Source organism: Hyla sarda, chromosome 8 (assembly GCF_029499605.1).
Source record: "Hyla sarda isolate aHylSar1 chromosome 8, aHylSar1.hap1, whole genome shotgun sequence".
Taxonomy (NCBI): domain Eukaryota; kingdom Metazoa; phylum Chordata; class Amphibia; order Anura; family Hylidae; genus Hyla; species Hyla sarda.
Window position 1 is genome coordinate 11973175 of NC_079196.1, and position 26423 is coordinate 11999597.

The 26423-nt window shown below is 46.8% G+C and overlaps 1 protein-coding gene across 7 annotated transcripts in view; it reads left to right on the plus strand.

Annotated features, from left to right (window-relative positions):
* KALRN (kalirin RhoGEF kinase) overlaps window positions 1-26423 on the plus strand; it is a 353691-nt gene that overhangs the window by 206055 nt on the left and 121213 nt on the right. For all 7 annotated transcript variants that reach the window (XM_056535719.1, XM_056535720.1, XM_056535723.1 and 4 more), the window contains exons 13-31: window positions 1380-1554; window positions 1909-2104; window positions 4149-4315; window positions 5136-5255; window positions 6339-6557; window positions 6698-6850; window positions 7104-7218; window positions 8597-8712; window positions 10139-10261; window positions 10689-10871; window positions 14431-14549; window positions 16831-16897; window positions 18542-18651; window positions 19221-19290; window positions 21064-21153; window positions 21233-21325; window positions 23529-23640; window positions 23800-23990; window positions 25225-25326. In XM_056535719.1, the coding sequence (XP_056391694.1) occupies window positions 1380-1554; window positions 1909-2104; window positions 4149-4315; window positions 5136-5255; window positions 6339-6557; window positions 6698-6850; window positions 7104-7218; window positions 8597-8712; window positions 10139-10261; window positions 10689-10871; window positions 14431-14549; window positions 16831-16897; window positions 18542-18651; window positions 19221-19290; window positions 21064-21153; window positions 21233-21325; window positions 23529-23640; window positions 23800-23990; window positions 25225-25326 (2521 nt within the window). The remainder of the gene's footprint in view (window positions 1-1379; window positions 1555-1908; window positions 2105-4148; window positions 4316-5135; window positions 5256-6338; window positions 6558-6697; window positions 6851-7103; window positions 7219-8596; window positions 8713-10138; window positions 10262-10688; window positions 10872-14430; window positions 14550-16830; window positions 16898-18541; window positions 18652-19220; window positions 19291-21063; window positions 21154-21232; window positions 21326-23528; window positions 23641-23799; window positions 23991-25224; window positions 25327-26423) is intronic.

Sequence of the window (26423 nt, forward strand, 5' to 3'; positions counted from 1 at the left end):
AGAGCTGCGTTGTGTTGTGTATGTGTATAATGAGACTCATTGTGTATGATGAGACTCGTAGTGCAGAGCTGAGTTGTGTTGTGTATGATGAGACTCATTTTATATGATGAGACTCGTTATGCAGAGTTGTGTTGTGTATGATAAGGCTTATGGTGCAGAGCTGAGTTGTGTTGTGTAGGATGAGACTCGTAGTGCTGAGCTGAGTTGTGTTGTGTATGATGAAGCTCATGGTGCAGAGCTGAGTTGTGTTGTGTATGATGAGGCTCATGGTGCAGAGCTGAGTTGTGTTGTGTATGATGAGACTCGTAGTGAAGAGCTGAGTTCTGTTGTGTATGATGAGACTCATTGTGTATAATGAGACTCGTAGTGCAGAGCTGAGTTGTGTTGTGTATGATGAGACTCGTAGTGCAGAGCTGAGTTGTGTTGTGTATAACGAGACTCGTAGTGCAGAGCTGAGTTGTGTTGTGTATGATGAGACTCGTAGTGCAGAGCTGAGTTGTGTTGTGTATGATGAGACTCGTAGTGCAGAGCTGAGTTGTGTTGTGTATGATGAGACTCGTAGTGCAGAGCTGAGTTGTGTTGTATATAACGAGACTCGTAGTGCAGAGCTGAGTTGTGTTGTATATAACGAGACTCGTAGTGCAGAGCTGAGTTGTGTTGTGTATGATGAGACTCGTAGTGCAGAGCTGAGATGTGTTGTGTATGATGAGACTCGTAGTGCAGAGCTGAGTTGTGTTTTGTATAACGAGACTTGTAGTGCAGAGCTGAGTTGTGTTGTGTATGATGAGACTCGTAGAGCAGAGCTGAGTTGTGTTGTGTATGATGAGACTCGTAGTGCAGAGCTGAGTTGTGTTGTGTATGATGAGACTCGTAGTGCAGAGCTGAGTTGTGTTGTGTAGGATGAGACTCGTAGTGCAGAGCTGAGTTGTGTTGTGTAGGATGAGACTCGTAGTGCAGAGCTGAGTTGTGTTGTGTATGATGAGACTCGTAGTGCAGAGCTGAGTTGTGTTGTGTAGGATGAGACTCGTAGTGCAAAGCTGAGTTGTGTTGTGTATGATGAGACTCGTAGTGCAGAGCTGAGTTGTGTTGTGTATGATGAGACTCGTAGAGCTGAGCTGAGCTGAGTTGTGTTGTGTATGATGAGACTCGTAGTGCAGAGCTGAGTTGTGTTGTGTAGGATGAGACTCGTAGTGCAGAGCTGAGTTGTGTTGTGTATGATGAGACTCGTAGTGCAGAGCTGAGTTGTGTTGTGTATGATGAGACTCGTAGAGCAGAGCTGAGTTGTGTTGTGTATGATGAAGCTCATGGTGCAGAGCTGAGTTGTGTTGTGTATGATGAGACTCGTAGTGCAGAGCTGAGTTGCGTTCTGTGCTCTGCAGGGACTCGGCGGTGTCCAGCAATAAGACTCCGCACAACAGCTCCATCAGTCACATTGAGTCAGTTCTGCAGCAGCTGGACGAGGCTCAGGTTCAGATGGAAGAATTGTTTCACGAGAGGAAGATAAAGCTGGACATCTTCCTGCAGCTGCGCATATTTGAGCAGTACACAATCGAGGTGGGTCATGCGCCTTTTGTGTTTTTTTCAGGTATCTTGAAGGCCTGAGTTACACTGAGATTTGGCTGCACTACTGGTAGTTTAAGGGCACACTACAGAATGTCCAGCTATTAGTTATTATGGTCCACAAAATTAATCTTTGTGTCATCGTGGGCTCTGCTACATCTGTGGATGACACACTATATGACAGTGGTCCCAAACTGTGGCCTTCCAGATGATGCAAAACTTTAACTCCCAGCATGCCCGGACAGCCGTTGGCTGTCCGGGCATGCTGGGAGTTGAAGTTTTGCAACATCTGGAGGGCCACAGTTTTAGACCACTGCTATATGATGTTCCAATAATCCCGCTGTGTAGGTGACAGCTGAGCTGGACGCCTGGAACGAGGATCTTCTACGTCAGATGAACGACTTCAACACAGAGGATCTAACCCTGGCAGAGCAGCGGCTGCAGCGGCACAAAGAGCGGAAACTAGCCATGAACAACATGACATTCGAAGTCATCCAGCAGGGGCAGGACCTTCACCAGTACATCATGGAGGTGCAAGCGTCAGGTAAGTGACCATTTATGACTTTGGATGTCTAGGTAGATAATGGAAGACTTTGGAGTGGATGAGGTTTTTATAATTCTTGGTTGTGAATAAGGTTGATATTTATGGTTGTGGATGAGCTAGGTTGGTGGGGTGGAGGTGTAGAAGAGGTAGGTCAGTGTGGTTGAGGTATAGATGAGGTGGGTTGGTGTGGTTGAAGTGTCGATAAGGTAGGTCTGTGGTTGACTCGTAGATGAAATGGGTCGGTGTGGTGGAGTTGTAGATTAGGTGGGTTGGTGTAAATTGGGTAGGTCGTTGTGGTTAAGCTGTAGATGAGATGGGTTGATGTAGATGGGTAGGTTTAGATGAGGTGGGTTGGTGTGGTTGAGGGGTAGATTAGGTGGGTTGGTGTGGTTGAGGTGTAGATGAGGTGGGTTGGTGTAGTTGAGGTGTAGATGAGGTAGGTCGGTGTGATTGAACTTTAGATTAAGTGGGTTGGTGTAGATGAGGTGGGTCGGTGTGGTTGAGGTATAGATGAGGTAGGTCAGTGTTGTTAAGCTGTAGATGAGGTAGGTCGCTGTGGTTGAGGTTAGGGCTGGGCGGTATACCGGTTCATACCGAATACCGAAATTTTTGGGCTTCACGATATGAATTTTTCCCCATACCGCAATACCGGTTGGGCCCCTCCCCCTTGGGAATGAATTATCAGCCCAGCGCAGCGCCGTCCCCACATCGGGGAACTAATCATATGTGACCCGCCAGCGCTGTTCTGCTCTCCCCCCCCCCCACCAAATCATGTTACCCACCAGCGCTGTCCCCACATCGGGGAACTAATCATATGTGACCCGCCAGCGCTGTTCTGCCCCCCTCCACCAAATCATGTGACTCGCCAGCGCTGTTCTGCTCCCCCCCCAAAAAAAATCATGTGACCTTCCAGCACTGTTCTGCTCCCCCCCAATTAATTATCAGGCCAGCGGGGTACTACTCACATGTGTCACCCGCAAGCACTGCCCTCCTTCTTGTTTGGGGCCGCCAGCGATGGAACTCTATACTGTACGCCAGTGGTCTCCAACCTGCGGACCTCCAGATGTTGCAAAAGTACAACTCCCAGCATGCCCGGACAGGTCATGCTGGTAGTTGTAGTTTTGCAACAGCTGAAGGTCCTCAGGTTTGAGACCACTGCTGTACGCTGTATCCCTCTGCCCGGGCTGCAAAAGATAAAGAAAATAAACTTTAACTTACCTACGTCGGCCTTACGCTGGGGACGGGAACATCGGACAGCCGTCAGCCTATCACCGACCGCAGCGATGTCCCGCCCAGGCCAGTGATAGGTTAAACGCACTGTCATGTAAGAAGCCGGCCAGAGCTCCTTACATGACAGTGGGCTCAGCCTATCACTGGCCTGGGCGGGACATCGCTGCGGCCGGTGATAGGCTGACGGCTGTCCGACGTTCCCGTCCCCAGCGTAAGGCCGACGTCCGGGCATGCTGGGAGTTGTACTTTTGCAACATCTGGAGGTCCGCAGGTTGGAGACCACTGGCGTACAGTATAGAGTTCTATCGCTGGCGGCCCCCAACAAAGAGGAGGAGGGCAGTGCTTGCGGGTGACACATGTGAGTAGTACCCCGCTGGGCTGATAATGAATTGGGGGGGGAGTAGAACAGCGCTGGCGGGTCACATGATTTTGGGGGGGGGGGTATGGTGGTGAAAGAAATACCGTTATATACCGTGGAACCGCCATAAGTTACAAAAATATCGTGATACACATATTTGGTCATACCGCCCAGCTCTAGTTGAGGTGTAGATGAGGTAGGTCGGTGTTTGATATGTAGATGAGGTAGGTTGATGTAGATGGGGTAGGTTGGTGTGGTTGAGGTGTAGATGAGGAAGGTCGGTGTAGATGAGGTAGGTCGGTGTGTTTGATATGTAGGTGAGGTAGGTCAGTGTGGTTGATGTGTAAATGAGATAGGTTAATGTAGATGAGGTAGGTTTGATACCTCATACTCCGCACTCTCTTCCCGGTGGGTTGTATAATGTCAGGCTCCTCTGGCTGTTCCCTCCTCCTCCAGGCATTGAGCTGATCTGTGAGAAGGACATCGACCTCGCCACTCAGGTGCAGGAACTGCTGGAATTCCTCCACGAGAAGCAGCACGAGCTGGACCTGAACGCCGATCAGACCCACAAGCGCCTGGAGCAGTGTCTACAGCTCCGCCATCTACAAGTTGAAGTCAAGCAGGTCAGCGCCCTCTGGAGGACCGGGGGTCTTATTACAATCCTGTAGCTGATTTTGGGAGGACAGAGCATCTTATTACACCCCTCCTGTGTAATGCAGCAGGACAATCCTGCATATCTATACAAAATTGGAGAGCCTAATGCTCAGGATTTGCATTATTGGTCTTACTTCTGAATTACTGTATGCCCCCCTGATGACGCCACTGTTAACCCGGTGGTAGAAACACGTTGGTTGTACAATTGTTGTTTTTCTCACCCAGAGTGGCTACTGTCAACACATGCCCCTGGTGTGTGGCTCCTCTGGGCTGGCGCGGCCCTGCAAAATTCAGAGTGTTCCTTGGTTGTTTACATATCAGACCGAATTTGTACGTTGTGTATTTCACTTGGACACCATTTATACTATTTACACTATTATAATTTTTATCAATAACTAGTAAAAGTTAAGTTTTACAGCACATCCCGAGCATTAGGCTCTCCAATTTTGTATATAATTTATGCTGGATGATTTTCTTTAACTGAGGGTCCACGTAGGACCTTGTATTCCTTGACTACTATTATTAATCCTGCATATTTAGACAGTGTTGCCGTGCGGGGCTTTGGGAGAGCTGAGTGACGACCCCTATATTACTAGGATATATAACAGCCCTTTTGGTTGTCCTCCAGCATTTTTTATATCCCAGGAGTCACATGATCTGGTTCTCCACCCCTGATATAATTCAGAGATTCCTGTAAATTATGTTTCGCCCTCGATTCTCTGACGTCATTTCTCACTTTGCACAGTGCATTGTCGGACAGCGGTGGCTGACATGTTGTCTCTCTTCCAGGTGTTGGGATGGATCCGCAACGGGGAGTCCATGCTAAACGCCAGCCTGGTGAACGCCAGCTCCTTGTCCGAGGCCGAGCAGCTCCAGAGGGAACACGAGCAGTTCCAGATGGCGATTGAGGTGACTGGACAGGCAGGGTGTTTCTGCTTAGTCCTGTAGAATTATATCTATCTTATTATTATATCCATCTTCCTGCAGACACTCGCCGTTATCTACTTTCTTAAAGGAGTACTCCAGGATATAAAAACGTATCCTCTATCCTAAACATAGGGTATAAGTTTCAGATTGTGGGGGTCCGACTGCTGGGATTCCCCCCCCCCCAGCAATTTCCCTATGGGGCCCCGGCAGTCCACAGGAAGGGGGCATGTTTGACCACTGCACGAAGTGGCGGCTGACGCCCCCTAAATACAACTCTGTGGGGAAGCGGGGGGCGCGTTGGCCACCGCTTCGTGCGGTGGTCGACAGGCACTATTTGGCCAGAGAGCCAGGACCCCATACAGGAGATTGCGGGGGGTCCCAGTGGTCGGAACCCCCCCCCCCCCCCCCCCCGTGATCTAAAACTTATCCCCCATCATTAGGATAGGGAACAATTTATTATTATTATTATTCATATCCCGGAGTACTCCTTTAAAGGGCCAGTTATCTGCACAGTCTACCTGTCATAACTGTGCTGGAGCATTATAAGGCCATGTTCAGACGGCGGAATTTCTGTGCGGAATTCTGCCGGAAATTCTGCCGAAATTAACTGTCTATTGACTTTAATGGGATTCCGCTGTTCCATTCACACAGCAGAATTTTGCTAAATTTAAAGACCAGTCTTTAATTTTGCAGAATTCCTCAGCTGGGCTTTGAATTTCAGCGGAATTTTATGTTTTGAGAACACAGAATGCTGCTGAAATTCCACCGCAATTCCGGCACAATTCCACGCTCAGCAAACATTGCGGAACGGAATTTGTGCGGAATTGCAGAAATTCTCCTGTCTGAACCGTAGCAACTGAAATCAGTCACGTGTCTGTAGAGGTATGGTGACCCCAGTATGAGATGGCTGATAACAGAGAGCAGTAGTAGATGATCTGCATGTGTAGTGTCTACTTATAACCTTACATTGGATACCAGGTGGATGAGACTGATAGGTTCATGTTGCTGTATAGAGATGTCCCTTAGTGCTCTCTGCTCACCCGGTCCCTTCTCTCCCCTGCACAGTCCCTCTTCCATGCCAGCTCCTTACAGAAGACACATCAGAGCGCCCTGCAGGTGCAGCAGAAGGCCGAAGCGCTGCTCCAGGCCGGCCATTACGATGCCGATGCCATCAGGGAGTGTGCAGAGAAGGTGGCCATGCACTGGCAGCAGCTGATGTTAAAGATGGAGGACAGGCTGAAGCTGGTCAACGCCTCGGTTGCCTTCTACAAAACCTCTGAACAGGTCAGTGGACCCGGGGATGGGAAGGGGTATGGTCATGTGTGTGTATATAAATATATAATGTTTTATAGGGATTTTACAGAGGATTATGGGACCTCAGAATAGAAGTCGCCCTTACATATAACCTTGTGTTCCCGATCCAGGTGTGCAGCGTCCTGGAAAGTCTGGAACAGGAATATCGCAGGGACGAGGACTGGTGCAGAGGACACGATAAACTGGGACCGGCAGCCTCTGATGTGGATCATGTGATGCCGCTGATCAGCAAGCACTTAGAGCAAAAAGAAGCCTTCCTAAAGGTGAGGGGGAGGGGCAATCCTATTCAGGGGCGGAGCCTGCGTTGGGCAGGGGCGGGCCTGCTTGTAATCATCTGCACCAGTGGTCTCCAAAGTATAGTTGTTGCAAAACTACAACTCCCAGAATGCCCGGACAGCCAACGGCTGTCCGGGCATGCTGGGGGTTGTAGTTTTGTAACATCTGGAGGACCACTGATCTACAGTGATGTTTACGCCCTAATAACGCCCTCCTCCATGTTATTTCTCTCGCCTTCAGGCCTGCACGTTGGCGCGGAGAAACGCTGAGGTCTTCTTAAAATACATTCACCGTAACAACGTCAGCATGCCGGGAGGGGCCCCCCACACACGAGGGCCTGAGCAACAGGTCAAAGGTAAGTTGTTTCACATGAACATCTTTTAGTGGTCAGTAGCGCAACGGCTGCAAAGCACCCATCCTGTCCTGCTGCTCCCCGTAGAGATCTGTGGCCCCTGATTGGGCGGTCCTGCACATACGGCGTAGTAAGGCATTAGTTGTGTTCGCAACCGTCCCTACATACGTTCAAAGTTTTTTATCTCCCTGATCTATTAATGAACACGGCGCGGGGCCGGAGTGACGTTTTTTTTATTGGATTAGATGGTGTTAAGCTGCAGAACGGAGGAGATTACTGGTAATGCCCAGGAACGCGCCACAGATCCTATTTAGGTGTCATAGAGATCGCTGGCAGGATGGGAGCCCGGCCCGGTGTACGTCTCACTCATAGATTAGACTGTGCTCTCCTGGATTAGACTGTTGCTCAGGGCCAGACAGATCTCATTTACTATTGGGTGCAGATTAATCCACTAACCCCCACCCCCGCTTTGTCCGGTCTGTGCTGGTTATGTGTAGGGTACAGGGGGTGTGACGTTGGGAGCGACTGTGGTTCTGTGTCAGATAACATTCTGTGGTCGGATTAAACCACTAACCAACCCCCCCCCCCCCCTGCCTAGTCTGTGCTGGTTATATGGGGGGGTACAGGGGGTGTGGATGTTGGAGCGACTGTGGTTCTGTGTCAGATAACAGTGTTTGGTCAGATTAAACCACTTACACCGAATCCCCCCCCTGCCCAGTCTGTGCTGGTATGTGGGGGGGTACAGGGTGTGTGGATGTTGGAGCGACTGTGGTTCTGTGTCAGGTAACAGTCTGTGGTAAGATGGAACCACTAACCAACCCCCCCCCCCACTCCCCCGCCTAGTCCGTGCTGGTTATGTGGGGGGTACAGGGGGTGTGGATGTTGGAGCGACTGTGGTTCTGTGTCAGATAATGGTCTGTGGTCAGATTAAACCACTAACCCCCCGTCTGTGCTGGTATGTGGGGGGGGGGGGGGGGGTGCAGGGGGTGTTGATGTTGGGAGCGACTGTGGTTCTGTGTCAGATAACGGTCTGTGGTCAGATTAAACCACTAACCCCCCGTCTGTGCTGGTATGTGGGGGGGGGGGGGGTGCAGGGGGTGTTGATGTTGGGAGCGACTGTGGTTCTGTGTCAGATAACGGTCTGTGGTCAGATTAAACCACTAACCCCCCTGCCCAGTCTGTGCTGGATATGTGGGCGGTACAGGGGGTGTGGATGTTGGAGCGACTGTGGTTCTGTGTCAGATAATGGTCTGTGGTCAGATTAAACCACTAACCCCCCCCCCCCCGCCCAGTCTGTGCTGGATATGTGGGGGTACAGGGGGTGTGGATGTTGGAGCGAATGTGGTTCTGTGTCAGGTAACAGTCTGTGGTCATTTTGCAGCCATCCTCAGTGAGCTGCTGCAGAGGGAGAACCGGGTGCTGCACTTTTGGACCCTGAAGAAGAGGCGTCTGGACCAGTGCCAGCAGTACGTGGTGTTTGAAAGAAGTGCCAAGCAGGTAGGTTCATGTATAGGGTAGCCTTTACCTGCGCCCCCCAATCATAAATCACCTGTCACCTGTCATTTAAACCATTCCATATAGTATAATCCTCCTCCTGTCCATGGATAGGTGTGAACCTTCACTATCAGGGATTCATGGCCGCCCCTTCCCGTTCCTGTAGTTTGCGGTCATCTTTTTGTGCCATCTGCAGGTCACAGCCGGTATTACATCAGTAAACTTCTCTGCTAATAAATTTCGTGATAAATCTTTATTGGGTCAGGAAGAATTTTATGTGACTTCTGTTTGGGTGAAGGGAGCACTGTATATGGTTTTATGGCTGTGTACGGTTATATGGATGTGTACCATTGTATAGCCATTCATGGTTGTATTGCTGTGTGGTTGTATTGCTGTGTACTATTGTCTGCAGGCTATGGTTGTATCGTTGTGTTTGGATGTGCAGCTGTGTATGGTTATATGGATGTGTACCATTGTATAGCCATTTATTGTTGTATTGCTGTGTGGTTGTATTGCTGTGTACTATTGTCTGCAGGCTATGGTTGTCTCTTTGTATATCTCTGTGTACGGTTATGTAGATGTGTATAATTTTTTTATTGTTGTTCTGTTGTATCTCTGTGTACAGTTGTATCACTGTATATGGTTTTTATGGCTGTGTACGGTTATATGAATGTTTATCATTGTATAGTCATTTATGGTTGTATTGCTGTGTGGTTGTATGGTTGTGTACTGTTGTCTGCAGGCTTTGGTTGTCTCTTTGTGTATCTCTGTGTACGGTTATGTAGATGTGTATAATTTTTGTTATTGTTGTTCTGTTGTATCTCTGTGTACAGTTGTATCACTGTATATGGTTTTTATGGCTGTGTACGGTTATATGGATGTTTATCATTGTATAGTCATTTATGGTTGTATTGATGTGTGGTTGTATGGTTGTGTACTGTTGTCTGCAGGCTATGGTTGTATCTTTGTGTATCTCTGTGTACAGTTGTATCACTGTATATGGTTTTTATGGCTGTGTACGGTTATATGGATGTTTATCATTGTATAGTCATTTATGGTTGTATTGCTGTGCAGTTGTATGGTTGTGTACTGTTGTCTGCAGGCTTTGGTTGTCTCTTTGTGTATCTCTGTGTACGGTTATGTAGATGTGTATAATTTTTGTTATTGTTGTTCTGCTGTATCTCTGTGTACAGTTGTATCACTGTATATGGTTTTTATGGCTGTGTACGGTTATATGGATGTTTATCATTGTATAGTCATTTATGGTTGTATTGCTGTGCAGTTGTATGGTTGTGTACTGTTGTCTGCCGGCTTTTGTTGTCTCTTTGTGTCTGGATGTGTACGGTTTTGTGGATGTGCATCCGATTATAACCAATATCAGGATCACTTATATGTCTTGGCAATTCTTCTCATCTGTCGCATCTTTCAGGCTTTGGACTGGATTCAGGAGACCGGAGAACACTTCCTCTGCTCTCACACCCGCACCGGGGACTGTCTGGAGGAGACTCAGGGGCTGCTGAAGGAATATGAGGACTTCCGCCATCCTGCTAAGGTGAGGGCTCTGAGCATGACGTCCTGGAGGGTTTTACAGATGCCCATTGCATCACACGTATCCCAGCCCTGGCACGTCTTTCAGATCAGCTGCTCCTCTCCCCAATCACTGGCGGCCATTATTGCTGCGGGGATTCCTGGGGGAGGTGCAGCTAATGAACGTTCTGGTTGTGGCTCGGCCCCAGGATCAGACCTCATACATTTGAGGGCCCCATAGTTTATTTCACTTGTTCCTGCCTCGCCCCCTGGTGTTCAGTATTGTGCCATCATGGCGGCAGTGAAGGCCACGGTGACCTTTCCTAGCATCTGATCATCTCGCGGTGTCTGGCTCTGCAGTTCCTGTAATGATGATTGCACTGGTTTCTATGGATACAGAGATCAGCGGGTTGAGACGTCACCATCACTGACCATCTTCTCTTTCCTGTCAGCAAACTAAGGAGAAGGTCCGACTTCTGATCCAGCTGGCGGACAGTTTCGTGGAGAAAGGACACGTCCACGCCACGGAGCTGAAGAAATGGGTGACCACCGTGAACAAGCATTACCGGGACTTTGCCATGCGGATGGGGAAATACCAGTGTTCACTGCAGAGGGCCCTGGGCATCAGCACCGAGGTATGCCATATACACCACACCGGGGCTGGCGGTAAGGAGAAGCAGCACTACCGCCTAGAACAGCCAGTCAGATCGCTGTTTTTATTTCCAAACCTACAGATTGTTTTTAACATGGCAAACCCCTGAAAATGTATAATCTATAATACGGTAGAGTAAAGTAAGTAGAAAAAGAAAATAGTTCAGCTGACCACTTGCTGAGGACATCAGTAGATGGATGTGCGGTTATGCGGTTGTCGTGCAGTTTTTGCAGGAATACTTTTAGCACGGACAGTGCGGGCCGTATCCCGGAAAGTACAGAGCAAAGGAGTGGAAATTGGGGGTCCAGCTCACAAAAATAGGTAAAACATAGCTTTAACTTCACATAATGAAAAACATGGAACAAATAACAACAAAACACCCCATGGGTGCATTAAAAAATGCGCACCGTCGCGTTTCGAACTTGCTAAGAGTTATTAGCCATGACTAAGAACTCTTAGCAAGTTCGAAACGCGTCGGCGTTCATTTTTTAATGCACCCATGTGGTTTTTTGTTGTTTTTTGTTCCATGTTTTTAATTATGTGAAGTTAAAGCTATGTTTTACCTATTTTTGTGAGCTGGACCCCCGATTTCCATTCCTTTGCTAGAGTAAAGTAAGCATGTCGTACAGACAGCGGTGTCATGTGGGCCCCAAATCTTTAGTGTAGGGCAGTGTTTCCCAACCAGGGTGCCTCCAGCTCTTGCAAAACTACAACTCCCAGTATGCCCGGACAGCCGAAGGCTGTCTGGGCATACTGGGAGTTGTAATTTTGCAACAGCTGGAGGCTCCCTGGTTGGGAAAATGCTTCCCCAGCGGATCTTAATAATTTGCAGTCCAAGTGTATTCAGCGTGGCAGAACATTCTTCAGCTTCAGACAACCATTAATGGGTTACTCCGGTGGAAAACTTTTTTTTTTTTTGTAAATAACGGTCTCCAGAAAGTTAAACAGATTTGTAAATTACCGTATTTATCGGCGTATAACACGCACTTTTTAGGCTAAAATTTTTAGCCTAAAGTCTGTGTGCGTGTTATACGCCGATACACCCCCAGGAAAGGCAGGGGGAGAGAGGCCGTCGCTGCCCGCTTCTCTCCCCCTGCCTTTCCTGTGGTCTAGAGCGCTGCTGTCGGCCCTTCTCACCCCCTGGCTATCGGCGCCGCTGCCCGTTCTGTCCCCCTGACTATCGGTGCTGGCGCCGATAGCCAGGGGGAGAGAAGCGGCGCCGACAGCCAGGGGGAGAGAAGGGGCAGCGGCACCCATTGCCGGCGCCGCTGCCCCGTTGCCTCCCCCCATCCCCGGTGGCATAATTACCTGAGTCGGGTCCGCGCTGCTGCAGGCCTCCGGCGTGCGTCCCCTGCGTCGTTGCTATGCGCTGAACGGCGCGGCGCATGACGTCAGTGCGCCGCGCCGTGCATAGCAACGACGCAGGGGACGCACGCCGGAGGCCTGCAGCAGCGCGGACCCGACTCAGGTAATTATGCCACAGGGGATGGGGGGAGGCAACGGGGCAGCGGCGCCGGCAATGGGTGCCGCTGCCCCTTCTCTCCCCCTGGCTGCCGATAGCCAGGGGGTGAGAAGGGCCGACAGCAGCGCTCTAGACCCCAGGAAAGGCAGGGGGAGAGAAGCGGGCAGCGACGGCCTCTCTCCCCCTGCCTTTCCTGGGGGTATATCGGGGTATGCACGCGCACACACGCACCCTCATTTTACCATGGATATTTGGGTAAAAAACTTTTTTTACCCAAATATCCTTGGTAAAATGAGGGTGCGTGTTATAGGCCGGTGCGTGGTATACCCCGATAAATACGGTACTTCTATTTAAAAAAAATCTTAATCCTTCCAGTACGTATTAGCTGCTGAATACTACCGAGGAAATTATTTTCTTTTTGGAACACAGTGCTCTCTGCTGACATCTCTGTCCATTTTAGGAACTGTCCAGAGCAGCATATGTTTTCTATGGGGATTTTCTCCTACTCTTGACAGTTCCTAAAATGGACAGAGATGTCAGCAGAGAGCACTGTGCTCGTGATGTCAGCAGAGAGCTCTGTGTTCCAAAAAGAAAAGAATGTCCTCGGTAGTATTCAGCAGCTAATAAGTACTGGAAGGATTAAGATTTTTTTAATAGAAGTCATTAACAAATCTGTTTAACTTTCTGGCACCAGTTGATTTAAAAAAAAAAAAAAAAAAAGTTTTCCACCCGAGTACCCCTTTTAACACCCTCACTGATATCATGCCAAGGCGTGTAAGTGCGTATATTTTTGCGCGTGGCGCTCATACTCTATACTTAATAAATCGAAAAGTATATATGATATATATATATATATTATTTTATTTTTTTATCATTTGCATATCTTAGATTTCCATGACTATTCCTTCATCTTGTTGCAGTTTGAGTATAACCCCGGTAATGCATTTATAACAAGCCGCCATATTTACACCGCACTATACATGCAGACGTAACGGGGCCTCCCGTACATTACTCCACTTTACTTCTCTGTAATTGAAAGAATTGACTTATATAAAATGGCCATTTGATGAGAGTCATGGGCCGGGCGAGTTGTTCTCATTTATAATGCATGAGAAGCGTTGGCAGCGTAGCGAGCGCCGCTTATCATTATTGAGCGTTCGTTTTGCATCCAGTATTCTCCCAATCAATAATCAGGCCGGTCGAGGTTGTCCTGGCTGATAATCCGCCACCCTGGAGTGCGTCAACTGCTCATGGCGGTCCTCAAAGACTGATGACACTGACAGCGTGGGACGTGGCGGGCCATTTATTATAAGATATCGGATTACAGTGGTCCCTCAACATACGATGGTAATCCGTTCCAAATGGACCATCGTTTGTTGAGACCATCGCATGTTGAGGGATCCGTGCAATGTAAAGTATAGGACAGTGGTCTACAACCTGCGGACCTCCAGATGTTACAAAACTACAACACCCAGCATGCCCGGACAGCCGTTGGCTGTCCGGGCATGCTGGGAGTTGTAGTTTTGCAACATCTGGAGGTCCGCAGGTTGAAGACCACTGGTAGAGGAAGTTGAACTCACCTGTCCCCACCGCTTCGGACCATCACCGCTCGTCACTGCTGCCCTGGATGTCGCCCTCCATCTTTGTCGCCGCGTCCCCGAGGTGTCCCCGACTCTCCGGCAAGGCCTCTGCTTCCCCGGCATCCGCGCTCTCCGTCGCCGCCATCACGTCGCTACGCACGCCGCTCCTATTGGATGACGGCAGCGACGTGATGACGACGATGGAGAGCGCCGACAATGCAGGGAAACCTGAAGAGGACGCGCCAGAGCCCCGAGGACAGGTAAGTGATCGTCAGCGGACCACACGCGGCACCGTAAACGGCTATCCGGTGGCAGCTGAAGCAGTCTGCGCTGCCGGATAGCCGTTTATGCGATGGCCTCGATGGACTCTGAGAGTGATCATATGTTGAAATGATCGTATGTCGGGGCCATCGTAGGTTGGGGGGGTCACTGTGTATAGAGGAAATATAATGGGGGGGAGGCTACATCCTCTGCAACTGACAGCCATCTTTGTTGAACAGGATAATAAAGATCTAGAACTTGACATCGTTCCGGCCATTCTGACCGACCCGGAGGTGAAGTTACGGGACGCCGGCCATGAAGTCAATGAGGAGAAGAGGAAATCTGCCAGGAAAAAAGAGTAAGGGAGAAGTAACCGCGCTCGACATGATAAGTACGGAGCACGTGTTTGTGTATTCTTAGGGACAGGCACAGGGCCTGGTGTGTGTGATCATCTCTTTGGGGCCACAGAAGCTTGGGGCCCCATGTGTTTATTCATTTAAAGGAGTTCTGTAGTGAAAAATAGCTTATCCCCTATCCAAAGGACCCCCCGGGGCCCCGGCAGTCTGCTGGAAGGGAGCGTGCCGAACCCTGCATGGAGCGGCGGCCGAAACCCCCTCCATAGAGCTACAGGGAGGGGGAGTGTCGGCCGCGGCTTCCTGCAGGTGTCGGAAAGGCCACTTCCAACCGACTGCCGGTGCGCCATTCAGGAGATCGAGGGGGGTCCCAGCGCCCTTTGGATAGGGGATAAGTTATTTTTCGCTGCACTACTCCTTCTTCGCAGGAACACCAGTATAATACCAGTGTCCAGTATAACACCAGTATAATACCAGTGTCCAGTATAACACCAGTATAATACCAGTGTCCAGTATAACACCAGTATAATACCAGTGTCCAGTATAACACCAGTATAATACCAGTGTCTAGTGTAACATCAGTATAATACCAGTGTCCAGTATAACACCAGTATAATACCAGTGTCCAGTATAACACCAGTATAATACCAGTGTCCAGTATAACACCAGTATAATACCAGTGTCCAGTATAACACCAGTATAATACCAGTGTCCAGTATAACACCAGTATAATACCAGTGTCCAGTATAATACCAGTGTCCAGTATAACACCAGTATAATACCAGTGTCCAGTATAACACCAGTATAATACCAGTGTCCAGTATAACACCAGTATAATACCAGTGTCCAGTATAACACCAGTATAATACCAGTGTCCAGTATAACACCAGTGTCCAGTATAACACCAGTATAATACCAGTGTCCAGTATAATACCAGTGTCCAGTATAACACCAGTATAATACCAGTGTCCAGTATAACACCAGTATAATACCAGTGTCCAGTATAACACCAGTATAATACCAGTGTCCAGTATAATACCAGTACAATACCAGTGTACAGTATAACACCAGTATAATACCAGTGTCCAGTATAACACCAGTATAATACCAGTGTCCAGTATAACACCAGTATAATACCAGTGTCTAGTGTAACATCAGTATAACACCAGTATAATACCAGTGTCCAGTATAACACCAGTATAATACCAGTGTCCAGTATAACACCAGTATAATACCAGTGTCCAGTATAACACCAGTATAATACCAGTGTCCAGTATAACACCAGTATAATACCAGTATCCAGTATAATACCAGTACAATACCAGTGTACAGTATAACACCAGTATAATACCAGTGTCCAGTATAACACCAGTATAATACCAGTGTCCAGTATAACACCAGTATAATACCAGTGTCCAGTATAACACCAGTATAATACCAGTGTCCAGTATAACACCAGTATAATACCAGTGTCCAGTATAACACCAGTATAATACCAGTGTCCAGTATAACACCAGTATAATACCAGTGTCCAGTATAACACCAGTATAATACCAGTGTCCAGTATAACACCAGTATAATACCAGTGTCCAGTATAACACCAGTATAATACCAGTGTCCAGTATAACACCAGTATAATACCAGTGTCCAGTATAACACCAGTATAATACCAGTGTCCAGTATAACACCAGTATAATACCAGTGTCCAGTATAACACCAGTATAATACCAGTGTCCAGTATAACACCAGTATAATACCAGTGTCCAATATAACTCCAGTATAATACCAGTGTACAGTATAACACCAGTATAATACCAGTGTACAGTATAACACCAGTATAATACCAGTGTCCAGTATAACACCAGTATAATACCAGTGTCCAGTATAACTCCAGTATAATACCAGTGTCCAGTATAACACCAGTATAATACCAGTGTTCAGTATAACACCAGTATAATACCAGTGTCCAGTATAACACCAGTATAATACCAGTGTCCAGTATAACACCAGTATAATACCAGTGTCCAGTATAACACCAGTATAATACCAGTGTCCAGTATAACACCAGTATAATACCAGTGTCCAGTATAACACCAGTATAATACCAGTGTCCAGTATAACATCAATGTCCCGTATAAAACCAGTGTCCAGTTTAAAACCGTTATAACACCAGTGTCCAGTATAACACCAGTATAATACCAGTGTCCAGTATAACATCAATGTCCCGTATAAAACCAGTGTCCAGTTTAAAACCGTTATAACACCAGTAACCTCCCTCTCTTTCAGGTTTATAATGGCGGAGCTCCTCCAGACTGAGAAAGCCTATGTCCGGGACCTGCACGAGTGTATGGAGGTATCTGCATTTCTGTCATCTCTCATTGTCATCTCCCTGTCATCACTCTCATGTCTCTTCTCCCCTGTCTCTTGCCCTGTCTCTCTCATCCCTCTCATGTCTCTTCTCCCTGTCTCTCTCATTCCTCTTCTTTCTGTCTCTCTCTCTCATCCCTCTCATGTCTCTTCTCCCTGTCTCTCTCTCATCCCTCTCATGTCTCTTCTCCCTGTCTCTCTCTCATCCCTCTCATGTCTCTTCTCCCTGTCTCTCTCATCCCTCTCATGTCTCTTCTCCCTGTCTCTCTCTCATCCCTCTCATGTCTCTTCTTTCTGTCTCTCTCTCATCCCTCTCATGTCTCTTCTCCCTGTCTCTCTTATCCCTCTCATGTCTCTTCTCCCTGTCTCTCTCATCCCTCTCATGTCTCTTCTCCCTGTCTCTCTCATCCCTCTCATGTCTCTTCTCCCTGTCTCTCTCATCCCTCGCATGTCTCTTCTTTCTGTCTCTCTCTCTCTCTCATCCCTCTCATGTCTCTTCTCCCTGTCTCTCTCATCCCTCTCATGTCTCTTCTCCCTGTCTCTCTCATCCCTCTCATGTCTCTTCTCCCTGTCTCTCTCATCCCTCTCATGTCTCTTCTTTCTGTCTCTCTCTCTCTTCCCTCTCATGTTTCTTCTCCCTGTCTCTCTCATCCCTCTCATGTCTCTTCTCCCTGTCTCTCTCTCATCCCTCTCATGTCTCTTCGCCCTGTCTCTCTCTCATCCCCCTCATGTCTCTTCTCCCTGTCTCTCTCTCATCCCTCTCATGTCTCTTCTCCCTGTCTCTCTCATCCCTCTCATGTCTCTTCTCCCTGTCTCTCTCATCCCTCTCATGTCTCTTCTTTCTGTCTCTCTCTCTCTTCCCTCTCATGTTTCTTCTCCCTGTCTCTCTCATCCCTCTTATGTCTCTTCTCCCTGTCTCTCTCTCATCCTTCTCATGTCTCTTCTCCCTGTCTCTCTCATCCCTCTCATGTCTCTTCTTTCTATGTCTCTCTCATCCTTCTCATGTCTCTTCTCCCTGTCTCTCTCATCCCTCTCATGTCTCTTCTCCCTGTCTCTCTCATCCCTCTCATGTCTCTTCTCCCTGTCTCTCTCATCCCTCTCATGTCTCTTCTCCCTGTCTCTCTCATCCCTCTCATGTCTCTTCTTTCTATGTCTCTCTCATCCCTCTCATGTCTCTTCTCCCTGTCTCTCTCATCCCTCTCATGTCTCTTCTTTCTGTCTCTCTCTCTCTTCCCTCTCATGTTTCTTCTCCCTGTCTCTCTCATCCCTCTTATGTCTCTTCTCCCTGTCTCTCTCTCATCCTTCTCATGTCTCTTCTTTCTATGTCTCTCTCATCCTTCTCATGTCTCTTCTCCCTGTCTCTCTCATCCCTCTCATGTCTCTTCTTTCTATGTCTCTCTCATCCCTCTCTCTCTCTCTCTCTCATCCCTCTCATGTCTCTTCTCTCTCTCTCTCTCTCTCATCCCTCTCATGTCTCTTCTCCCTGTCTCTCTCATCCCTCTCATGTCTCTTCTCCCTGTCTCTCTCATCCCTCTCATGTCTCTTCTTTCTATGTCTCTCTCATCCCTCTCATGTCTCTTCTCCCTGTCTCTCTCATCCCTCTCATGTCTCTTCTTTCTGTCTCTTACAGACATACCTGTGGGAGATGACCAGCGGTGTAGAGGAGATCCCGCCCGGGATTGTTAATAAGGAACACATCATTTTCGGGAATATTCAGGAAATCTATGATTTTCACAACAAGTGAGTCTGCGGGGAGCGCACCTCATCTATAGAAGTCTATGGCATCCGTCCTCAGTGTCTAACAGAATATAACTATATATAATAATATACACTGCTTGCTGTCAGTGAATGAGAACATCCTTGTTTACTATAAGAGACAGTAACGCCTGTACATAGTCATACTTCATAATAGATGAAGGGTTGTTACATTAGTATCCAGTCTAGACAATGCTCTGTGAGCTAATCACAATCAGCCGTTGTGAACATCTCTCTTCTAGTTTGCTACACTGTATCAGTCTGGAGTCCAGGCTCTTTAGCTCACAGAGCATTGTCTGTGTTGGATACAATTGTATGCGCTTTTAAGCTGAGAACAGGGCGGCTAACTGTGGACATAACAATATAAAGGACATTCTCTTACAGCAAGCAGAGATCTTGTCCTATGGGCTGACACTTTCTTCCCTCATGTATATATATGGATTTATCATATGCTGTTTATACAGTCTATATACAGAGCTGTCACATGAATGACCATGTACGTGTATGTATACTGTATATACCTGTCCTACCCACAGTCCTCTGCTTCTCCTCAGCATTTTTCTAAAGGAGTTGGAGAAATATGAGCAACTTCCGGAAGACGTCGGACATTGTTTTGTCACATGGGTAAGAATAATAAGACCGAATGATGGGGAAACAGAAGCTATATGGGATCAGTGATGATGGGATATAGAGCTGTATGGGGTCAGTGATGAGATATAGAGCTGTATGGGGTCAGTAATGGGATATAGAGCTGTATGGGGTCAGTGATGGGATATAGAGCTGTATGGAGTCACTGATGATGGGATATAGAGCTGTATGGGGTTAGTGATGGGATATAGAGCTGTATGGTGTCAGTGATGAGATATAGAGCTGTATGGGGTCAGTGATGGGATATAGGGCTGTATGGGGTCAGTGATGGGATATAGAGCTGTATGGTGTCAGTGATGGGATATAGGGCTGTATGGGGTCAGTGATGGGATATAGAGCTGTATGGGGTCAGTGATGGGATATAGGGCTGTATGGGGTCAGTGATGGGATATAGAGCTGTATGGTGTCAGTGATGATGGGATATAGAGCTGTATGGGGTGAGTGATGGGATATAGAGCTGTATGGGGTCAGTGATGGGATATAGAGCTGTATGGGGTCAGTGATGATGGGATATAGAGCTGTATGGGGTCAGTGATGGGATATAGAGCTGTATGGGATCACTGATAGGATTTAGAGCTGTATGGTGGTCAGTGATGGGATATAGAGCTGTATGGGGTCAGTGATGATGGGATATAGAGCTGTATGGGATCAGTGATGGGATATAGAGCTGTATAAGGTCAGTGATGATGGGATATAGAGCTGTATGGGGTCAGGGGTGATGGGATATAGAGCTGTATGGGATCAGTGATGGGATATAGAGCTGTATAAGGTCAGTGATGATGGGATATAGAGCTGTATGGGGTCAGTGATGGGATATAGAGCTGTATGGGGTCAGTGATGATGGGATATAGAGGCTGTATGGGGTCAGTGATGGGATACAGAGCTGTATGGGGTCAGTGATGGGATATAGAGCTGTATGGGGTCAGTGATGGGATATAGAGCTGTATGGGGTCAGTGATGGGATATAGAGCTGTATGGGGTCAGTGATGGGATATATGGCTGTATGTGGTCAGTGATGGGATATAGAGCTGTATGGTGTCAGTGATGAGATATAGAGCTGTATGGTGTCAGTGATGAGATATAGAGCTGTATGGGGTCAGTGATGGGATATAGAGCTGTATGGGGTCAGTGATGATGGGATATAGAGCTGTATGGGGTCAGTGATGATGGGATATAGAGCTGTATGGGGTCAGTGATGGGATATAGAGCTGTATGGGGTCAGTGATGGGATATAGAGCTGTATGGGGTCAGTGATGGGATATAGAGATGTATGGGGTCACTGATGATGGGATATAGAGCTGTATGGTGGTCAGTGATGGGATATAGAGCTGTATGGGGTCAGTGATGATGGGATATAGAGCTGTATGGTGGTCAGTGATGGGATATAGAGCTGTATGGGGTCAGTGATGGGATATGGAGCTGTATGGGGTCACTGATGATGGGATATAGAGCTGTATGGGGTCAGTGATGGGATATAGAGCTGTATGGGGTCAGTGATGGGATATGGAGCTGTATGGGGTCAGTGATGGGATATAGAGCTGTATGGGGTCACTGATGATGGGATATAGAGCTGTATGGGGTCACTGATGATGGGATATAGAGGCTTTATACCAGTGGTCTCTAAACTGTGGACCTATATCATGGGGAGTCATTAGGGGCTTATTCAGGCTTAGTGCCTAGGTAGATGTGGATATAGGGTCTCTATATGATCACTGATTCGGGCCCCTCTCACGGATTCATCTTTACCAGGCCGACAAGTTCCAGATGTATGTGACGTACTGTAAGAATAAGCCGGACTCCAGTCAGCTGATCCTGGAACACGCCGGCAGCTTCTTTGACGTAAGTGACGTTTGGTAATCGCTGAGTAGATGGCCGGTGGTCCGTGCCCCCCGCTCATCATCTCATCTCTATATTACAGGAGATCCAGCAAAGACACGGACTGGCCAACTCCATCTCCTCCTATCTCATCAAACCTGTACAAAGGATCACAAAGTATCAGCTGCTGCTCAAGGTACGCTGCGCCATGAGATAGTGAAAGTCTACACCTGATGGCACACAACCCTGCGCCGGACCCAGCAATCTTCATACAACACTAAGGAAATACTCTCCTATATTCATCTAATACTAAATCTAAGTTACCTATCACTCCAGTCACACCCAGAGCTGCAGCCACAATCTGCTGCTTTCCTAAAAACTCTCAGGATATGACATAATGCTGCTGCTTTATACTGGTTCTGTACAAATCATGTCCTATAATATCGTCTTAAATGTAGCAGTGCAGGGTGTGATGTGATCAGTGTATAAGACATGATGTAATGGCAGAATAGGGACTACAGCTTTGGAGGTGACTGGAGGATAAAATATGATGTAACAGCAGAATAGTGAGTGCAGCTCTGGAGGTGACTAAAGGATAAGACATGATGTAATAGCAAACTAGTAAGTGCAGCTTTGGATGTGAACGGTATATTTTTATATGATGTAACAGCAGAATAGTGAGTGCAGCTCTGGATGTGGCTGGAGCATAAGACATGATGAAACAGCAGAATAGTGGAGGATATAACATGATGAAACAACAGAATAGTGAGTGCAGCTCTGGAGGATATAACATGGTATAACAGCAGAATAGTGAGTACAGCTCTGGAAGATATAACATGGTATAACAGCAGAATAGTGAGTACAGCTCTGGAGGCTATAATATGGTAGAACAGCAGAATAGTGAGTACAGCTTTGGAGGATAAGACATGATATAACAGCAGAATAGTGAGTACAGCTTTGGAGGATATAACATGGTATAACAGCAGAATAGTGAGTACAGCTTTGGAGGATATAACATGGTATAACAGCAGAATAGTGAGTACAGCTCTGGAGGCTATAATATGGTATAACAGCAGAATAGTGAGTACAGCTTTGGAGGATAAGACATGGTATAACAGCAGAATAGTGAGTACAGCTCTGGAGAATATAACATGGTATAACAGCAGAATAGTGAGTACAGCTCTGGAGGATATAACATGGTATAACAGCAGAATAGTGAGTACAGCTCTGGAGGCTATAATATGGTATAACAGCATAATAGTGAGTACAGCTCTGGAGGATATAACATGGTATAACAGCAGAATAGTGAGTACAGCTCTGGAGGATATAACATGGTATAACAAAAGAATAGTGAGTACAGCTCTGGAGGATATAACATGGTATAACAGCAGAATAGTGAGTACAGCTCTGGAGGATATAACATGGTATAACAGCAGAATAGTGAGTACAGCTCTGGAGGATAAGACATGGTATAACAGCAGAATAGTGAGTACAGCTCTGGAGGATATAACATGGTATAACAGCAGAATAGTGAGTACAGCTCTGGAGGATAAGACATGGTATAACAGCAGAATAGTGAGTACAGCTCTGGAGGCTATAACATGGTATAACAGCAGAATAATGAGTGCAGCTCTGGAGGATATAACAAGGTATAACAGCAGAATAGTGAGTACAGCTCTGGAGGATAAGACATGGTATAACAGCAGAATAGTGAGTGCAGCTCTGGAGGATATAACAAGGTATAACAGCAGAATAGTGAGTGCAGCTCTGGAGGATATAACAAGGTATAACAGCAGAATAGTGAGTACAGCTCTGGAGGATAAGACATGGTATAACAGCAGAATAGTGAGTGCAGCTCTGGAGGATATAACAAGGTATAACAGCAGAATAGTGAGTGCAGCTCTGGAGGATATAACAAGGTATAACAGCAGAATAGTGAGTACAGCTCTGGAGGATAAGACATGGTATAACAGCAGAATAGTGAGTACAGCTCTGGAGGATATAACAAGGTATAACAGCAGAATAGTGAGTGCAGCTCTGGAGGATATAACAAGGTATAACAGCAGAATAGTGAGTACAGCTCTGGAGGATAAGACATGGTATAACAGCAGAATAGTGAGTACAGCTCTGGAGGATATAACAAGGTATAACAGCAGAATAGTGAGTGCAGCTCTGGAGGCTATATAACATGGTGTAACAGCAGAATAGTGAGTACAGCTCTGGAGGATATAACAAGGTATAACAGCAGAATAGTGAGTGCAGCTCTGGAGGCTATATAACATGGTGTAACAGCAGCTTTGTGTTTAGATAAGATGAATATTTTCTGCGCTCGGCTCGGTAAACATTACATGGCTGCTGAGATTCCCTTTACATTCCCAGATCTTTGTTTTCCCCCCTAGGAGCTTCTAACCTGCTGTGAGGAGGGTAAAGGCGAGCTTAAGGACGGCCTGGAGGTGATGCTCAGCGTGCCAAAGAAAGCCAATGACGCCATGCACGTCAGCATGCTGGAAGGTGAGCGCCCACTCCTTACTGAATCTACACCCAGGTGCAATGTGCGGGAACTACAAACCTCAGCATGGCTTGGCCAGCCACAGCCTGACACTGATCACATGACCCCTGTGATGTCATCACCCGCCGTGCTCCTTCTAACATGTTATCTTTATCTTTAAGGGTTTGACGAGAACCTGGACGTCCAGGGCGAGCTCATCCTCCAGGACTCCTTCCAGGTCTGGGACCCCAAATCTCTGATCCGCAAGGGGCGGGACCGGCACCTCTTCCTGTTTGAGATCTCTCTGGTATTCAGCAAAGAGATAAAAGACTCGACGGGACACACAAAATATGTTTACAAGAACAAGCTGCTGGTAAGAAGCGCTGACGGGGTTAACGTATAGTGGGAGAAACAACGCCGGTCCAGTCTAATGTACAGTAAAACGAAAATCCAGCAAGGTCTATTACTGTGCACAGCTGAGGGTTTGTTACAATTGTATCCAGTCTAGGCAATCCTTTGTGGGGTAAACAATCTGATTCTAGACTGATACAATGTAGCAAGCAGTGCAGGCAAAATGTAACAATCTAATTGTGTTTAGATTGATACAATGTTGCAAGCAGTTCAAAAAGTAACAATCTAATCTTGTTTAGGATTGTCTGCACCAGGGGTTTCCAAACTGTGGCCCTCCAGATGTTGCAAAACTACAACTCCCAGCATGCCCGGACAACCAACAGCTGAAGGGCCACATGTTAAACACTCTGATTCTGGACTGATACAATGTAGCAAGCAGTGCAGGCAAAATGTAACAATCTAATAATGTTTAGGATTGTTTCCACCAGGGGTTTCCAAACTGTGGCCCTCCAGCTGTTGCAAAACTACAACTCCCAGTATGCCGGCTGTCTGGGCATGCTGGGAGTTGTAGTTTTGCAATGGCTGAAGGGCTGCAGGTTTAGGATTGTTTCCACCAGAGGTTTCCAAACTGTGGCCCTCCAGATGTTGCAAAACTACAACTCCAAGCATGCCCGGACAGCCAACGGCTGTCCTGGCATCCTGGGAGTTGTAGTTTTTAAACAGCTGAAGGTCTGCAGGTTGAACACCCTGATTCTAGACTGATACAATGTTACAAGCAGTGAAAAATGTAACATGCCTACAGACAGTTTAGGATTGTTTCCAAACTGTGGCCCTCCTGCTGTTGCTAAACTACAACTCCCAGCATGTAGTTTTGCAACAGCTGGAAGTCGACAGTTTGGAGACCACTGTTCTTCACCAATGCAATTGCAACAACCCTTTGATAATTGCCACCATGTGGGTCGGACGTTTCATATTTCCCTATTGACTCCCAGCTAACATCTGGCCGCAGCTTTTTTACACCAAAAAGTATGGCTTTTTTTCTGGAATATATATTTTTTTAAACAAAACGTCATGTGTATGCATCCTTGCACCGGTTGGGCCCCTAAGTGCTTGGATGTTCCGTTGGAGTAGTAAAATGGCGCACGTGTCCTTCTCCGCCTTCCTGGTGTAAGACACGATCGCCATCTTTTTACCCTGTGTCTCTTTGTCCTTTTTTTTTCTTCCATTCTGATAATTCTCTTCCATCTTCCTTCCAGACCTCTGAGCTGGGGGTGACGGAGCACGTCGAGGGGGACTCTTGTAAGTTCGCCTTGTGGTCGGGCCGCACGCCATCTTCCGATAATAAAACCGTGCTGAAGGTTTGTTACTTGTTAATTCTGTCTTATTCTTTTGGATGTTTTTTTGTTTAGTTTTTTTCCTTTACTTTGCTTAAGGTCGGATTCATTTACTTCAGTCACGATCGTGATTTAGATTTAGAAAACATTTTACCGTAATGTGCCGTTACCAGGTGGCGATTTCAGTAGGTCACATAGACATTAGTCAAACTCACGCTACGAGCGCAACACTGAAAAGCACATCAAACCAGTGTTGTTCCAGCCTATAGCGTGGATGGCGGTCGCAGCCGATATCTGTGTGTCCAGCAGGGAGCACGGAAAATAGCAAGCAATAGCGAAGTAAACATTGATGTCTTCAAGTGCTGACCAAAACTGTATTAAATTACTAGGACCGATTTTATATATATATATATATATATATATATATATATATATATATATATATACACATACACACATATACATATAAAAATAATATAATCAATGCAGATCGCGTGTTTTGCGATATAACCTTCCTATTCATCAGGACCTGGTGAAGAGTGAGGTTATATCTCGAAACACGTTGTCTTCATTAATTGTAATTAATCTTTTATTGTTTTATATGTACAGATAAAACAATAAAACAAAATGTGACAATCAATGCAGACGTGTTTCGAGATATAACCTTTCTCTTCATCAGGACCTGACTATACGGTATCGGTCTTAGCAATTCAATACAGTTTTGATTAGCTCTTAAAGTTATATATTTTTGCTTCACTACATTTCACAAGGGATCCTCTGTTCTTTGTTGTTTACCATGCTCCCTGCTGGACCCACGGCTAACCTTCCTCCTCATCAAGACATGATGAGAGAGAGAGAGGTTATATCTCGAAACGCGTTGTCTGCACTGATTTTGCGGAATCTTTTATTGTTTTTTTCTGTTCATATATTGGTTTTATTCACAGTCACGATTGATATATAGAATTTTTTTTTTTTTACAAAAGAACAGGGGCACTCTATGTGCCGTTACCAGTGCAGTTCAGTAGGTCATATAGACAATAGTCGAACTCACTTTCAGTGGTTACATCTTGAATGCAACACCGCGTTAAAGGGGTACTTCGGTAGAAAACAATTTTAACAGA